The sequence below is a fragment of the Aegilops tauschii genome, chromosome 4 (assembly GCF_002575655.3).
Source record: "Aegilops tauschii subsp. strangulata cultivar AL8/78 chromosome 4, Aet v6.0, whole genome shotgun sequence".
NCBI classification, from domain to species: domain Eukaryota; kingdom Viridiplantae; phylum Streptophyta; class Magnoliopsida; order Poales; family Poaceae; genus Aegilops; species Aegilops tauschii.
The window spans coordinates 438,335,066-438,352,280 of NC_053038.3; the positions used below are offsets into that span (position 1 = coordinate 438,335,066).

General features: G+C 47.8%; 3 protein-coding genes across 3 annotated transcripts; 2 read left to right on the forward strand and 1 right to left on the reverse strand.

Annotated features, from left to right (window-relative positions):
- The first annotated feature begins 938 nt into the window (after positions 1–938).
- LOC109762284 (endo-1,4-beta-xylanase 5-like) lies at positions 939–5,129 on the forward strand. The gene is made up of 5 exons (XM_020321117.4): positions 939–1,155; positions 1,265–1,314; positions 3,111–3,333; positions 3,423–3,586; positions 3,677–5,129. Exons 1-5 carry the CDS (start codon positions 1,077–1,079, stop codon positions 4,910–4,912), a joined length of 1,752 nt encoding a protein of 583 aa, XP_020176706.1. The 5' UTR covers positions 939–1,076; the 3' UTR covers positions 4,913–5,129.
- Positions 5,130–5,449: 320 nt separating this feature from the next.
- Positions 5,450–13,978, reverse strand: LOC109762285 (elongator complex protein 5). Its single transcript, XM_020321118.3, has 10 exons — positions 13,709–13,978; positions 13,519–13,611; positions 13,073–13,248; positions 12,934–12,980; positions 12,319–12,388; positions 11,801–12,027; positions 11,614–11,703; positions 11,425–11,500; positions 11,038–11,291; positions 5,450–5,839 (listed from the first exon to the last, which is right to left on the reverse strand). The coding sequence occupies exons 1-9, from the start codon at positions 13,876–13,878 to the stop codon at positions 11,086–11,088; spliced, it is 1,155 nt and encodes a 384-aa protein (XP_020176707.1). The 5' UTR covers positions 13,879–13,978; the 3' UTR covers positions 5,450–5,839; positions 11,038–11,085.
- Positions 13,979–14,097: 119 nt separating this feature from the next.
- On the forward strand, positions 14,098–16,540 carry LOC109762287 (uncharacterized). Its single transcript, XM_020321120.3, has 5 exons — positions 14,098–14,291; positions 14,821–15,042; positions 15,438–15,613; positions 15,702–15,993; positions 16,125–16,540. The coding sequence occupies exons 1-5, from the start codon at positions 14,215–14,217 to the stop codon at positions 16,180–16,182; spliced, it is 825 nt and encodes a 274-aa protein (XP_020176709.1). The 5' UTR covers positions 14,098–14,214; the 3' UTR covers positions 16,183–16,540.
- The last annotated feature ends 675 nt before the right edge of the window (positions 16,541–17,215 follow it).

Genomic DNA, 17,215 nt, shown 5'->3' on the forward strand with positions numbered 1-17,215 from the left:
AAATTTTTTCTATGTGAAGGAGAGAAACAACAACAAAAATGAAAAGGCATGGGCCCTTATGCTCTACAAGTGCCGCAAACCAAACAGAATAAATATAAAGAAAGGGAGAAATTGGAAAAAAAAAATACATGTGTATTAGTCGACGTTAATAGTAGTTTTTTATGACGAAAAAGAATAATTAATGTTTTTTTATGACATGTCAACAACAAATGATCATCGGCTGATTATATAATTATCAGTCATGCTCTAAGTGACACGTCTTGCTAGGGCGGTGGAGTTACGGGGACGCATGTTGGAAACTTAATGCGAGCCGTGGATCAATTATCTCTGGCCTCTGGTGTGGTGCCACGCGTGTGTGAGCGCATGCATCCCCTTTCTAATCTGAAAACCGTTGCTAATCAAGCACTATTTTCCACCTCTATGTTAAGACGATACAAAAAAGATTAAGCAGCAAAGCGACCCTCTCCGGCCAAATCAGACGTTCTGACTTAACCAGAACCGGTCGCATGGACGACTGATGAGCCAGATCGATGAGTGGAGGCACCACGCACATACGAGTACGTACGAGCCAGGTCAAAAGGGGCCAAACGAGTTAGGATTAGTGCGTAGGGCGCCACACACACACACACACACACACACACACACACACACACACACACACACACAGTGAGTTAATGCTTCCAGGGAGCCGTAGCAAATTAGTAGTTTATCACCACCGCGGCACGCACGCCCCGGCCGGCCGGCCCACGCACGGCGAGCTAGCCAGCCAGGGTCGTAGCTAGTCCCTTTCCGTTTGAACATAAAGTACTAGACGGAGCAACGACGCGGGAACATGTGTGCTACGCCCTCTCTAGTCTAGCTCTAACAAGAAGTAAACCCGGCCCCCTCGCTCGGCCGCGCGCCTATATAAGCAGCTAGTGTGCCCACACACCGAGGCCACGGCATGCATGCAACGGCAACGGTGCAACTGCAACACACACTCAGCTTAGCCGCCGGAGCTGAGCCACCGTTATAAATATCTCTCCTCCTCGCTCATCCAACTCAAACCATCCTGGCCTTCGTCAATCGGTATAGAGATGAGAGCACCGATGGGGAGATCGCCGTCGTCGCCCGTGCTCTCCCTGGTGTGGGCTGCTGCTGCCCTGCTGCTGAATGGTAACTTGAGCTGGCCTTTGATCTTATGGCCGGTTAATTATCTCGAGCCTTTGATCTTACTGGTCAACCGCCTTGATTAACCACTCTTCCTCTTGCTTTCTCCACGCAGCCGCTCTCCTGGTGCAGTCGGTCCCTTACGACTACTCGTCAAGCTCCGAGGTACGTACGTACGTACGTGTATGTACACGTATGGTCACGTGCATGCAGCATATATTTCTGGCCGGCTGGGTTTTCTGTTGTGTTGCGTCAGCTTGATGCCTTTCGCAGCTCATGATCGACCGATGTCGTTGCTCACAAGCTATGGGCAGTGACACGTGTGCGCTAGCCCCATGCGTGTTGTGTGCACCGGCTATCGATCAGCACGGGGACAATCTCGTTGCCTCGTGGGATCGGTCTTTGCCGGCTGGCCGGCCGGAGTCCACTGATCCGGCCACTAGCGGGCGACGATCGAGACATGTGCATATTGCGTGCATGCGTTGGTACCTAGCTTAGCTTAGGTCTCGCGCGCACACACACACATCTAGCTAGCTAGTGATCGATGATGCCAGCTTAGAAAGGTCGTGACTAATGACTCTGCCCCATCATCGACCGCTACCTTTTCTTCTCCTCCTCCTCCTCCCATTTACTAATGTTCATCCGTCCATGTTGCTCAAACGGGTGATCAGATGGGAGCACTGCACCGGCGTGCATTGTGGAAACGAACCAAACAAATATCTAGGAAGTTAGGAATCGGAGTTAAAGCCGTGTGGAATGATGAGGTGACGCCAAGAAGAGGTCGATCGAGATGGCCGAAAGCCTCTACAGAGTCACGCCGAACTCATCGGCGTACCAGTCGCGCGCCACAGACAAACAGAGCTCCATCGCTCCGGCGTGCCGAACCCGCACCACACGCCGGGTCGTTTTGACCCTTGCTACGTTATTCCAGCGTGCTAGTTTGTTTCCAGCCTAACATTCAGTACATTTCCATGCACCTTGGTGGCTCTGGTGCCGTGGTGCGGTAGCAGCGTCTGTCAACAAGCCTCTCTCTACCTAAACTCTAATGTGGGTGACAGGAATTCCAGCTCCAGCAACTAGAAAATTGCACAGATCACACGCACTGCACGCAGTAGTATACCATTCATACATGCGTGCTGCTGACTTGTTCACGAATGCACTCACTATGAATGATCATGGAGTGGTTTGTGAACGCAACTTTGGGTGTGATCAGAGTTGAGTTGGGATCGATGATACATGGTGATGGCCATGCTTTTCGGCCAAGGCCACACAGGGGAGGGCGTGTGTAACCCAGTGTCCGCCACACACCGCGGCCGCATGCACGCCCTCCTTCCACTCACTTTTCCACTGCACCCAACGCAGAAATACTAATGCGCTTACTCGGGCACTTAGCTAGCTTTTGGTTTAACTTTTGCCGGTTGGTTGGTGAAGATAGTGTCATTAGCCCTCCTTCTGCATGTGTGAAATGTTCCATGCCAGGAGCTCAACCAAAGTCAAGTGCGCCCGAACAAGGGCCCAAGGCAATCACTAAGTGACTTATTTTACCTGTTGTTAAGTCTCATGTTAGGCGCTGTTAGATATGCGATCACCTGGACTTTTTCAGGCAAGTCAAACAATATTCTTCTAGGTCACTAGCGCCTGTGGTCAAGACGAAACTCGTAGGCAGCCAGCCAAGTGATAACTTACCAAACAAAAGATAATCTGGCATGCGCGTGCTTGTCTGAACACTCTGAATCCTCACGGTTTGGCGACGGTTACTATCAGCTGCAGTAGTTCTGAACGGTAACGACCTTTTGGTGACTTTCACCGAGACGTTGACATGTTCGGTTGGTAGTTTTGTCAGTTACTACTAGTGCTTTCTGCCGATTTTCTAATCTGGATTTCCGCACACTTTGACTTCATTTGTTACTGTTGGTAACTTTTTGTTGAGCTGACCTATGTATGATGGCGTGAATGCGCAGTGCTTGGCTGAGCCGCTGGAGGCTCACTACGGCGGCGGCGTGATCGTCAACTCGGACTTCAGCGCCGGCCTCCAGGGCTGGTCGGCCTTCGGGTACGGCAGCGTCACCGAGGGCGCGTCGCCGACGGGGAACAAGTACGCCGTCGCGGCGAACCGGACGCGGCCGTACCAGAGCGTCAGCCAGAAGGTGTACCTGCAGAACGACACGCACTACACCCTCTCAGGTCTGAATCTGATTGCCACTGCCACGTACACCTCTCTCTAACTTCAGAGTTTGTGGGGACTGTCGCTCACAAAGGACTTGTGGTTGCAGCTTGGTTGCAGGTTAGCGACCGGAGCGCCGACGTGATAGCCGTCGTGAAGACCGCCGACGACTTCATCCACGCCGGCGGGGTCGACGCCAAGTCCGGTTGCTGGTCCATCCTCAAGGGCGGCCTCACCGCCGCCGCCTCCGGCCCGGCCGAACTCTACTTCGAGGTAAACACAAACCTGAAGCAGTTGTTTAAAATGCTCTAGGGAAAATGAGTACGCACGATCGTTTACATGCTCTGCTTTTGGCGCGTACAGAGCAACGCGACGGTGGACGTCTGGGTGGACAACGTGTCGCTGCAGCCGTTCTCCAAGGAGGAGTGGAGCTCCCACCGGCACGCCGCCGTGAAGAAGGCCCGGAAGAGGACGGTGCGGCTGCGCGCCAGGGACGCGGCCGGCAACCCGGTGGCGGGCGCGCGGGTGCACGTCCGGCAGGTCCGGAGCGGCTTCCCGCTGGGGTCGGCGATGAGCAAGGAGATCATCACCAACGTCAAGTACCAGGAGTGGTTCGCCAAGCGGTTCACGGTGACCACCTTCGAGAACGAGATGAAGTGGTACAGCACGGAGTGGACGCAGGGGCACGAGGACTACACCGTCCCCGACGCGATGCTCCGGTTCGCGCGCAGCCACGGCATCGCCGTGCGCGGGCACAACGTCTTCTGGGACGACCCCAGCACGCAGCTGGGGTGGGTGAAGGCCCTGAGCGGCGACCAGCTCCGCGCGGCCACCGCGAACCGGATGAGGTCGGTCATGTCGCGGTACGCCGGCAAGGTGATCGCGTGGGACGTGGTGAACGAGAACCTGCACTTCGACTTCTTCGAGGAGAAGTTCGGGGCCGGCGCGTCGGCGGCATTCTACCAGAAGGCGCACGGCATGGACGGCGGCGCGCTCATGTCCATGAACGACTTCAACACGCTGGAGCAGCCCGGGGACCAGAACGGCCTCCCCGCCAAGTACCTCAACAAGCTGTCGCAGATCAAGGACGCCTTCCCCGGCAACGGCATCGGCGTCCGGATGGCCATCGGCCTGGAGGGCCACTTCGGCGCCACGCCCAACATCCCCTACGTCCGGGCGGCGCTGGACACGCTGTCGCAGGCCGGCGTGCCCATCTGGCTCACGGAGATCGACGTGCAGCGGGGGCCGGACCAGGCGTACCACCTGGAGCAGGTGCTCAGGGAGGTGTACTCGCACCCGGCCGTGCACGGCATCGTGCTCTGGACGGCGTGGCACCCGCAGGGCTGCTACGTCATGTGCCTCACCGACGACAACTTCAACAACCTCCCCGTCGGCGACACGGTCGACAAGCTCATCGCGGAGTGGAAGACGAGCTCGCACGTCGGCGTGGCGGACGCCGACGGGCACTACGAGGCGGAGCTGTTCCACGGGGACTACCAGGTCACCGTCACCCACCCGGCGGCGGCGGCCAACTCCACCGTGGTGCAGAGCCTCAGCGTCGACAGGGAGTCCGACAACGAGTACACCATACACGTCTAGTCTAGTAGTATGTCTGGGCGTCTTAGCTAGCGCCCATACGGTTATTTCAGATATGCCTGCCATTGATTGTTGTTGTTGATTTAGAGCATTGTTATTGGGATTTCATAGGAGCCCGCCCATGAGATTGAATTCTCAGTCCTGGAGAGGCGGTGGATCGTGTGTTCAATTTATAAATTATTATTAAATCAAGAAGAAGTTCGATTTGTTCTTCTTACTACTCCCCCCTATCCCAAATATAACTCTTTCCAGAGATTTCAACAAGTGACTACATACGGAGCAAAACGAGTGAATCTACGCTTTAAAATATGTTACATATATTCGTGTGTTGTAATCCATTTGAAATGTCTAAAAAAACTTATATTTAGGAACAGAGGGAGTACAAAAGTTTGCATGTCATTTCTGCCATCCTCGATAGTAAAATGAAGCATATGACGCGTTTAACGCTGGTTTAGTTCATGGAGATTCACCAAAGGCTGAACAATCGGTTTCTAGCCATCAAACATTAATCAACAGAAGTACATCCAGCAAACAAATACGTACGCAATTAGACGCCCCTCTGTATACTCTTATAACTGAAAAACAGTGTTACATCTCACATCCTCTTGTTCTGGACCTATATGAGCGATTGTGACACAGCATTCATCCACGTCACAAAAAAACACACACACTAGAAAATCGCATTGGGGGGATGACCTTTCACTCGATATGCTACCATCAACACATCTAGTCTTGAGCATTCAAGAAATTTCAAACCCCTACACAAAGGTTGCCCTCCAATGCTCTCGAAGCTATACACAATACATGTGCTTAAATTGTTCAACCATACATACTACAGGGGCTTAAATTGTTCAACCATAACTTTGCACTCGCTCAGCCGCCAAGGCAAAGTGAATCGCCTCCAAGAATTTCCGCGAGCACCTTATGTTCCTGACGAAGCAAAAAAAGGATTATTTTACATAAGCGCCCATCTAAGCAAAGATGCTGTTACATGCTCATACTATACAAAGGAGATATGAAGAGAAAAATGGAACTAAACGCCTAGTTGATGTGGGCAACCGAGAACTGCTGGGCAGACATCTACAGCTTGTAAATCACCAAATGCTAGCCCCTCTGTTCACTTTTATAAGATGTTCAAAACTTTTTTCTAAATCGGATGTATGTAGACACGTTTTAGTGTGTTTGTTGGAGACATTGGGACGATGCCGGTGGTGGAAAAAAAATACTAATTTTACGATTGATTTATCCAGAATAAATCATGATAATGACATATGCAATATTTAATCTTGTATTGATATTTAACCATGTAACCACGTACTAACCATACATCAGATATATCTACATAAAGAACAAGTACGACCAACATAGGAATAAATAAGAGAGGGATGAACGTATTACACCCTCCAGTTGGCCAGGTCAGTCGCGGCGGCGGCAACATGCTCGGTAGCCTTAAGTTCTGACACATGTCAAAGTCGGAGAGGTCGAGGACATAGTCAAAGTAGAGAACGAAGACGAACAGCAGCAAGCAGTCGCGTCAGAGACGCTCCCCAAGAACCTAATTGCCCTTCTCCTGGTGCAGGATCGCAAAGGGCAGGGTTCCAGAGGCCTGCTCTCTCGTACAATCATCCACACGGTTGACGGGATGGGATCGCCGAAAGCAGCCGCAACGAGCAAAATGACAGTGGGTTGTGCGCGAGGATGTAGAGCAGATGCGATCTAGGTGACAACTAGAGTTCCGACGCCTCCTATATATAGGCGATTGTGGCAGGGAGACGTGGGGCTAGAGTCGCTGGACCTACTCCTGAGTCGGCAACAACCCACGATCCGACGTCTTAGATTCATAGCAAGTTCAAGAATGACTCGTAATTAACTGCTAATTAATTATTTGTTCCTGACTGGCAAAAATTAAGCGCACACGTGACATAAGTTTCAGCTCAGCTCGGCTCGTTCACGACATGTGCTCGGGCGTGGTGAGGCGGGCGGCGGCGGAGCAACGCGGGAAGCATTCCTCTTCTCAAGAGACACTCCTAAACTCACCTCATGAGTGGAGGGGTGTGGAGAGCCCCTTATAAGGGATATTCTTCTGCATGCTATTGGAGATTCAGATGAGAAGTGGTTCCCGCGCGCTCCTCCGCCGCTGTCAGCCTTGCCACGCCTGGCTGCGTGCGCGTCGGGTTTTGTGAACGAAACAAGCCAAGCTCAGATCTATGTCATGCGTGCGCTTAATTTTTGGCGGTCAGGAATGGATAATTAATTGGCAATTAATTATGATTCACTAATGACGCGCTACAAATCCGAGACGGCAGATCGTGGGTTGTTGCCGACTTGGACGTTGGTCCAGCCCCACGTCTTCCTACCACGACTGCCTATATATTGGAGGCGTCGACAACCCTAGCCGTCACCCAGATCAGATCGCATCTGCTCTACCTCATCACGCACAACCATTGTTCCGTTTGCTGCTGCTGCTTTCGGCGATCCTATCCCGTCAACCGGGTGCACAGCTATACAAGAGAGAGCAGGCCTCCGGAACCCCGTCATTTGCAATCCTACGCCGGGAGAAGGGCAATTAGGTTTTTGGGAAGCGTCTCCGGCGAGATTGATCCCTATTATTTGTCTTCGTCCTATACTTCGACTATGCCCTCAACCTCTCCGACTTCGACTTGGGTGAGAACTCTAAAGCCGCAAAGAAGAATGTTGCCAAGGATGCCGCGGCGGCGGCAGCTTTTGACCTTGCCAACTGGAGGTATAATCCGTTCATCCCTCTGATATTTATTCCTATGTTGGTTGCACTTGTTGTTTACCTAGATGCATCTGTTGTATTCTTAGAACGCGCTTACATCATAAAATATCATGACGAGATTAATACCGCATGTCATTAGCATGATTTATTTCTAGATTAATTTAATCGGAAAATTGCTAACTTATCCATCAATCCAAAAACCAAAGGTTTGTAGGCAATTGTCGATTCATGGCTTTGCTGCAACAATGAAACCAAACCGGATTACGGGTACACATTTTAAGCGTAGGTAGACCAAAACTACCTTGTGGCTCATAGCGATTAACGTCTTCTGGGTCGTTGACTTCTCTGATGAAGCTGGCCTCGGGCAACTTGGAAATCTCCTCACCCATCGCGTGCCACTTAGGCTCGGAAAATCTGCGTGGGGTTTGCTTTACTGGTTGGAATCTAGGTTAGCTATTTATGGTGTGTAGTGAGTACCACTGGGGTTCCGAGCATGTCGGATGATTGCCACGCGGAAATCTCCCAGCTCTCACGAAGGAACACGTAGAGCGCTCTTTCTTATTTCGGATCCAGGTCGGCCCCGACATTCGTCGTCTTGGATGTGTTAGTGGGGTGGACCTGAATCTTCTTCGTATCCTTGCCAAGCTGGAACGCAGATGAAGATTTTTGCTTCTTAGCCATCGAGAGGCCGTCTGGGTCCACCGAAATGCGGATCTCCTCAAACTCGATGGCGACTAGTGCTTTCTCAACCACGGTCCTCCACATAGACCTCGCGACTCGTGATCTTCTGGGCTATCTTCGACTTCGTGGTGCAAAAGATCATATGAATGTTCTAGACCTCCACGGGGAATGGGTTATGCTGGGTTGTTGTCTCGGCTCTGCCGCAGGCACCGCCTCCAGCGCCATCGTGACATCTGCCACCGCCTCGGACGCCGCTAGGCGAATCCTTCCCGTCCTTGCTTCATTGCTGCCACTAACGCTTCTTTGGGCTCTAACTGGCGCCTTGGCGCTTAGCTCTGAATTCAGCGTTGACAAGGTCGGCGTCAGGTTCATCGTTCTTGCACTTTCTATTTCTGTTGTTGTTGTTGTTGTTGTTGTTGTTGTTGTTGTTGTTGTTGCCTCATGGATGTCCACACTCGTGCATGGCGCCGGAGGTGTCGGCTCGCCGCGGGAGGTCATGGACTTCCTCGTCATCTTCTTAGTTTTCCAAGCCTTGTCACCGAAGGCAAACTCATTGGTGATCCTCATCAGATCGTTCCTTGTCTCGCGTGCGTCCATGAGGTTGCGTGTTGGGGTGCAGAAAGTTGCGAAATTGGCGGGAGTGGGACCGTAGATGGATGCACCCAGTCCAACCTCATCCCCTTCTCGCTAGAACCAACAAGTCGGCGCCATTCTTGGAGCCCGAAGTACTAAGTTTTGCTGATGTCACGCGTCTGGCCAAGTGAAGCGTCTCCATCATCAAGATTCAAAGTACTTCGCGGGAGATCGGCTTGCGGAAGCCGGCTTCGCAGTAAAAAAATATGCAGAGGTCAAATATCCACTTCAGCGACTCAAGGCCGAAGGTCGGTTGCCGCATCCCCGGTGGAACCGGCCTTGGAAGCCTCTGTCGACACGGAACCCATTTTTTGAGGAGCTTCATGAACCGGACAAGACCTCGTCATGCTAACAGAAGACGGCGCGCTCAGCTCGGCCTCAAACCAAAAGCTGGCAAGTCCATGGACCCGGTCAAGGGGCGGTGCTTCAAGTCACCGGAAGTCAGCCCACTAGGCCGGACCGAGACCTCCTAGGTCGCTACACGACCCTGATCATCAATCCGGCCTGTGGGCCCTCTATAAGGAAGGAAACAACATCCTTGGCATGCAAGACAAGCTCAGAACTCTGAGGACTCTCCAACCACCCTAGCCGACTAGGATTCATGTAACCCTAGGCCTCAACATCCTTTATAGCCGAGGTCGGGCTAGTCTTTAGGGCACCTTATCATCTTCCCTCGGTATACCTAAGATCCTTAGATCAACCTTGTACTACGTACAGTGTACACCCCATCAAATCAATACAAGAGCAAGAGTAGGGTTTACCTCCAAAGGGGAGGGCTTGACCCCGGGTAATTTCACTCCTTGTTTCCCCATTGAGCTTTCTGGCTAGTCACAACAGCCTACCGAGGGATCTACCGAATTTCACACCGACAAAGGGCATAGTGTTGTGGAGCGCCTACCATGCCAAGGGGTGCTACGTCATGTGCCTCACGGACAAAAACTTCAAGAACCTTCCTGTAGGGGATGTTGTTGACAAGCTCATCGCCGAGTGGAAGGTTGTGCCCAAGGACGCCAAGACCGATGACAATGGCGTCACTGAGGCTGAGCTCTTCCACGGTGAATACAATACAGTGAAGCACAAATTGCTCAAGGACCCCCTTGTGCATATGGCAGACCTCGACTCGAAGTCAGAGGCCACCATCAAGGCCAAGGAATAAACCACTGGCTGATGTGGCTAGAGGTACCAATTTTTATTTTTGCTATGTTGTTTTGTGAAGGGGAACCTTGGCGCAGTGGTAAAGCTGCTGCCTTGTGACCATGAGGTCACGGGTTCAAGTCCTGGAAACAGCCTCTTACAGAAATGTAGGGAAAGGCTGCGTACAATAGACCCAAAGTGGTCGGACCCTTCCCCGGACCTTGTGCAAGCGGGAGCTACATGCACCGGGCTGCCCTTTATGTTATTTTGTGATGTAGCTTTTACACTACCTTGGGATGTTACAGTATGACGGCCTTGTTCAATAATCAGTAATATGTTTTGGTTTGGGGGCTTGGTATTGCTTATGTTGCAGTAATCAGTAATATGTGTTGGTTTGGGGGCTTGGAATTGCTTATGTTGCTTGGTGGCAGGTGAAATTTTTGTGAGGCATGCGTCATTTGCTACATCCAAATTAATTTTACTATATCATTTGAACATGTCAGTTGTCAGATGTTAATTTCTATTAGTTGAAATACATTTTGGTGTTTCTTTTTTAGATAAGTAGATGGACACTTTTACTAACAATTCAAAACAGTGCAAACAAATTGAAGAACGTGTCAACAGCTTCCTTAGTGGGCCATCTGTGGTTCTAGGGCCAAATAGTGCCAACTCCTAAGATGAAATACATAGACACGGACTAGCCATGACTCGATTTGGTCTCCACTACGCTCCGCCACTGGGAGTGTGGGTAATATTCTTTTGATATTCCAGAACAGCGAGCTTTCTTTTGTGAGAAAAAGTAGCTTCTACGAAAACAACAACAGAAGACTTACTCCCTCACTCTAGCACTGTGAACGCTAAACATCTGTGATCAGCATAAGCAATAAGGAATGGAGAAGACCAATAACAACAAAATACCGCAATTCTCGGTAAGTGTTACCTTTGATTTGATAGCTGCCCACTAAGATAAACAGAGCTCATATTGTGGCTAAATATCCAAATCATCATCGGGGTCTTCATCCGAGTCAGGTCGCTCATCATCAGAGTCACGAAGGTAATGAATTTCACCCTTCGGGTTTGCAGATTTAAGAGCTTCTGTTTCATCCAGGAGAGCTGCCGTAGTTAAATTGGGATCTTGATGAGCCTCCGGGAGAGATCGCCGTCCATCGTATATACGGATTGGCTCGCCCTTTCCTGAAATTAAGGTAAGAGCAAGCAGCAATCAGTTACTGATTCTTCATCAATTCAGCTCAGGTAGCCAAATGTGACATATAAAACTTAAGACTGACACTAACTTTTGGTCAATAACTCCATTTTATGAGAGTACCTTGATGTTCGAAAGGAAGAACAACATTTGCCCTGTCACTGCGTTCCTTTTCTGACAACTCAAGATTGAACTGAACCTGTTCGCCAACATATCACAATTCATAACCAATATTTTTTACAGAAACCAAACCAAGTAATAAGGCAAATATGCTAATATTATTCAAATAGAGGTTGGGATGTATGAACAAACCTTAGGTAGTAGACTTTGGTTCACTTCGATACTTACAGAAGTAGCAGAAATAAATTTTACATCATATCCCTCGACACATAACTCCTCATACTGCATAGGTAGGGATAGTTTCAATCAAATATTATTCACAGTGTGGTATATTTAGAATAACTTGAAGTTTTGCCCAGCAAATGACCAAGAGCTTTACCAGATGCTTCACCCGTCCATTCCTTCGTTTCAGGCGCACATGGAACTTTGCTTTCGAATAGTTATGCTCAAGGAAAGACATGTCCCCCCTACGTTCTTCTCCATATACAGAATCTACAACTTCTGGCTCTACACAAGCAACCATGGTAGAAAGACATTCAAAAGCTCGGGAAAACTTGGTTTCATGGAGATCTGAATGCATTAGCCAGAAGATCGACGATATCTGATCTGAAATACAGAGGATAGTACACATTAATACTGTAAGCATCACATGAAGAATGGTATATCGACCTTTTAGACCATATGAATGCTTCATATTGATAGTATAGTCCATTTAGTTGGTGTGTTGCTCAAAATATCCTCAAGTGTGGTCCTTTAGTATATCCGTGTAGATTACAAGATATATACAGCATGCATTTTGTACAATATATGCTGCATCATTAATGTAAATGCTGAATTTCAATTGCATCTACTTTTTACCATGAGCACAAATGGAAAATATAAAAGAAGAAATAATACCATGGCTTCGAAGATTACTAAGAAGGCCTGAAATTGATTGCACTGAAGCATGCCTTAACATAGAGCTGATCTGAAATATCATGAAGGACTTTGCTGTTAAACATCAAAGAATTTAAATAATATTGTATAAGTGTGATGAACTTTTTTCGATCACAAAGAATGCAAAGACGGGTTTGCTTTACACAATATAAACAGTGTCAAGTTATAATCGTAAAATGCAAATGGTAGAATACTTGTAGGTGACATGTTGGTGTTATCCATATGTGGGTAAAGTGAGATATTGGTTTGATACCTTTGATTGATTGTTCCGGATGACCCAAAGCTACTGAAGTTCAATACACAAACTGCTAACTACAAGATTAAGGTGTACTGTTCAATTTTCACACGAACTTCCGGAATTCGCATTTTAATGCAGCCAGTTCCATAAGCATCAAGAGTACTAAACTATAGCAGAAGAACATATATATGGTAATTGTGGTGCAAAGCATGCCAGAGTTGCAATTAACACAATACAACCCAGTTTCATCTTTAGGGAGAACATACTTGGTACTGTATTAAAATCTGCCCTAAGTAAGCTTTCCATAGAAGAAAAAAAGTTTCCATCAAGATACATACTGAATCAACAGCAACAGAAAAATAGGTCTTGCCTTCTCCTTCAAACCCTGATATGCATAGCATACAGTGTGGCATTAGCTTCATGATGATAAATAAGGAAATTAACAAGTCAAAAAAGGTTATATGCTGGATTGTATACCTCTTCCAAGATCAATTATGGAGCACGACAACTTATCAACATCCTTCACACTTCTGAAAATTGTGATGGTGTCTTTGTTTGTTGAGCATGGTGTTCCACTGTCCTCTTGGTGCTGCTCACTTCGAATATTTTGCTTCCACCCCAGTGGGTCTGAGTAGCAATCCAATATCCGAACACTGTTGGAACAATGCAAAAATTCTAAAACAGGGTATTGCACATTCATGTAAACTCTACCATCACGAACATTTAAACTATGACCTGCATTGCGCCAACTTTGGCCTACATTAAGGAGATGCTATGTGAGGTTCACAGTAGAACATTTTAACAGAAAATAATCTCTGATTTCACAATCTAGCTCACACTTTAAAATGTCAACTCTACAAATTGTCTGTTATGCTAAAGCTCTGAATATGTTTTCCAATTTAAATTACTCTGCAAAGTCTTACCATCGACTCAGTGCATTTGAATCAAGGCCGTGCCGAAGCATGATATCCAGGTAAACTTCCGGGCTCCGATCAAACGCCACAACCACAAGTCCCCTGCACCACCACAATTTGCCAGCCAAACCAGCAACCCGCGTCATTATCCAGCCGAGGCCAAGCTAAAGCAGCATACCACAGAGGATCCCAGCAGTACCTGGCCTGCGCCTTCCCCGCGGCCGCGTTGGAGGCGACGGCGGCGGCGACGTGGAGCATGGCGCGCGCCGCGAGGGGGCAGCATTGGAGGGAGCCCTCCACGGCCAGCGCCGGCGCGTGCTCGCCGTCGAGGCGGCCGTCCCGGAGGCACCTCACCGCCGCGTCCGCCATCTCAGCTCCCCGTCGTAGTCGTCGTCGTCGCCGGCGGCGCCTCCCGACTCAAAGCCTTAAACCCTAGCGCGAGGGGATGGAGCTTTTGCACAAGGGCCCCTCCCTCCTAGCGCCTCTTCGCGGAACGCCCTCCCAGCTCGGACCTCGCAGAGCTCCCGGAAGCCAGGAGCGGCACGCGCCCACCTGTCAGGGAAACTCGGAGTGCCTTCCCCTGCTCATGTCGGATACGTTTGACTCCTCCCTTTGTTCTAAATAAAAGCTCAGGTTCTCCTGTTCCTCTGCTCGTTTCCTGCGCGGCGGCGGCGGCGAGAGGAGGGAAGAAGAGGAGCGGGGAAGATGCAGGCGTGCGCTAGGGCGGCGGGGGAGAGGCTCCCGCTGGTTCGTGCCCCCGCCAGGCAACGGCTGGCTCAGAGGTACGTATCTCTCTTCGTCTCTGCGATTCCTATCCGTTTGCTCCCCCTAATTGATGCCCCCGCTTGCCAAGAAATTTGCTAGGCAGCTTGTTGTTCCTATGGTACTGAATTCATATTGCTACTTGCAGTTGTATCTCTGCAATCAAATAATTCATTTGAATTAACATGATTACTGGGACTTGCTATATAAATTATCTGTTGTTTCTGCAAGCTCTTTTTTTAGCTTACTCGCGATATACTAGTATATTATCTGTTATTCACTGAAATCCCTTTTATTTAGCACATGAGAATTAGTATCTGTTAGTTTGATTAAGCTGTTATGGAATCCTCATAAGGGCAAGTACTTGCTCGTAATTGTCTTTTTTCAGCGCATTGGCGACATAAATTGTCTGTTGCTCTTTTTGTTTGGCATTTGTCTGCTGCTTACTGAAGTTGCTTTTTTGGAGCACATGAAAAATGTGTGTTTATTTTATTGAGGTGTTGTGAAATCCTCATTCGGGTTAATACCACTAACGCACTTTTTTTCCAGCTTTGTTAAGGTCAGCAGACTACCTTCTTTGCATGAGACAAATCGTGTAGTCTCCTGCTCGGCGAGGGTGTCAGAAAATATTTCACACAAAATAGAAGCCAGCACGGATCATATTCTTCCAGCATCGCAAGATCATGTCGTGAAAGCAATCGACGCAATTAATGGGGGGCAAGTGATTGCAGTGCCCACTGATACAATATACGGGTTTGCTTGTGATGCATGGTTAGTGTTTTCTTAATTTCTCTTTGCGCTAAGAGATTTAGTTTTTTTTGCCTTCTTTTAAACGTCGTGTTCATATTGATTCCAGATTAGAACTTGCCGCAGTGGTGCAATGTGGTTGTATAGCACAGAAAATCCGAAATTGCTTTCAGTAATTACTCCTGAATCAAGTTATGATAAATCTGTAGTCTTGTACCCATATCTAAATTACGCATGTGATGCAAACATCCAGAATAAATTTCAGAAACCTTCATTAGTTACTTTTGAACCTTGCTTTCACCAAGACTTAGACTTCCATTGCATCCTTCTAAGCTAAGACTTCCATTTTGGAGTTTCTGTCACTGAATTTCAGTTGGTTGGGTTCATCCATGATTCACTCAAAATTCTCGTCATGACAGTTCTGCAGAAGCAGTCAATCGGATATATGAAATCAAAGGACGCATACATACACGCCCTTTGGCGATCTGCGTTGCTGATGTCCCAGAAATATCACGGTTTGCCGTAGTGGATCACTTGCCCCATGGTTTGCTTCATAATCTTCTTCCTGGGCCTGTCACTGTTGTTTTAAAGCGAGGTGGGGATACTACACTACATTTCAGTTTTGTCAAGCTTCTTTGTTAAACTGCATGAGGTGCTGAATATATTCTTTATTCATTACATAGGTGAGAACAGTATACTGGAGAGATCACTTAATCCTGGTCTGGACAGCATTGGAGTACGTGTGCCAAAATTGGATTTCATACGATCCATTGCTCGTGGTGCTGGAAGTGCACTTGCGCTTACAAGCGCCAACTTAAGTGGTCGTCCTAGTAGCGTCAGTGTCAAAGATTTCGGGGATCTATGGCCACACTGTTCATATGTCTTTGATGGTGGTATACTTCCTTCTGGACGTGCTGGTTCAACAATTGTTGACCTAATAACACCAGGAGTCTACAAGATATTGAGAGATGGAAGGTAAGCTCAAGAATAGCAATATCAATTGTTAATAGCTCTTGTTAAATTATTCACATCCAATTGAGGATGGTATTGTCTTAAGTACAGTATCCAAATTGACATGAATCGCTGACACGGATACAATTGTGCAGTTCGAGGGAGGAAACAATGGCTGTGCTGGGAAAATTTGGCTTTGTTGAAGCTTCATAGCAGCTGGTGCCTTCACACTCATTTCCTGTTTAATTAGGTTGTAGCAGAGTATATGATGTTCTTTGTGATTTTACTCTTGCGTCACTGTAACTATTTGGTTGAAGCATTAGTTTTCTTCCTTGTAACAATATCCACGACAATGCCCTTACAGACATGCAATCTACTGTAACCTTCAGTTGGTACAGTTCATTCAGATATACGTAGTAAATTACAGTGGCACTCGTATGCAAGCTACAGGAAAGTGATCTTGATTGAGAACCTGAGATGGATTATGTGTAGTGAGGGACATGTTCACTAATTCGTGTAACATATTGTAATGATGCGATGTTTTAACAATATAACAGCAGAGTTGATGTTATTTGTTTGGAACGCAACATGGACTTCATTTAAGTTTCTTATAACCATGGTGGTATGTTGATTGGTTAGCACTTGGCATCTAGGGCGTTCTAGACAAGAGAATTGCTCTAATATTTTTTGGTAGCTTTTGCCATGGAGTAAGTATGTGATGATTTGTTTCAGAACAATAGTTGACTACTTTTCCAACAAAAGTTTGAAATATGAAGCTATGTGTACAGATCGACCAAAGCCCACTGCCTGTAGTATTTACTAGTGATTTCCTTGTGAAATATGTGAAATACATGTTGCATATGTTGGCTGCTCTCGTCCTGGTCTTATGGTTTTATATGAAGTTGTATATGCTAGTATATCTGAGTGTATAGTGAGTATGCTAGCACTACAATACACAGTTTGTTGCAGGAAATAAAATTGATGGTTACATCATATCACCTTAAACCGATTGAAGTGTTGAGAATGGCCATGGACAATTCCTCCTTGCTACAAGAATGCTTTCCAACAACTACGACGTCAGATGACATTTTACCAATCTTTGCTGGGCCAAAATTGTAGTTTGTGAATAATGTAATAAAAGAAATTTATTCTACATAACTACTAAGACTGGTCAATTTTACATTCAGCGCCGTATGTACAATCTTTAAGCGCTGGAGCTTGTAAGGCTGGACTTGGATTCTGGTGC

Bases quoted from the DNA above. Each gene is read 5' to 3' on its own strand.
- LOC109762287 (XM_020321120.3), top strand. From the start codon at position 14,215: ATGCAGGCGTGCGCTAGGGCGGCGGGGGAGAGGCTCCCGCTGGTTCGT. The intron at 15,043-15,437 runs GTTAGTGTTTTC...TCGTCATGACAG, and splicing joins GGGTTTGCTTGTGATGCATG to TTCTGCAGAAGCAGTCAATC. The intron at 15,994-16,124 runs GTAAGCTCAAGA...ACAATTGTGCAG, and splicing joins AAGATATTGAGAGATGGAAG to TTCGAGGGAGGAAACAATGG.
- LOC109762285 (XM_020321118.3), bottom strand. From the start codon at position 13,878: ATGGCGGACGCGGCGGTGAGGTGCCTCCGGGACGGCCGCCTCGACGGC. The intron at 13,249-13,518 runs GTAAGACTTTGC...TTGTTCCAACAG, and splicing joins TCAAATGCACTGAGTCGATG to TGTTCGGATATTGGATTGCT. The intron at 12,028-12,318 runs GTATTATTTCTT...TCTGTATTTCAG, and splicing joins TAGTAATCTTCGAAGCCATG to ATCAGATATCGTCGATCTTC.
- LOC109762284 (XM_020321117.4), top strand. From the start codon at position 1,077: ATGAGAGCACCGATGGGGAGATCGCCGTCGTCGCCCGTGCTCTCCCTG. The intron at 3,334-3,422 runs GTCTGAATCTGA...TTGTGGTTGCAG, and splicing joins CACGCACTACACCCTCTCAG to CTTGGTTGCAGGTTAGCGAC. The intron at 3,587-3,676 runs GTAAACACAAAC...TGGCGCGTACAG, and splicing joins CGGCCGAACTCTACTTCGAG to AGCAACGCGACGGTGGACGT.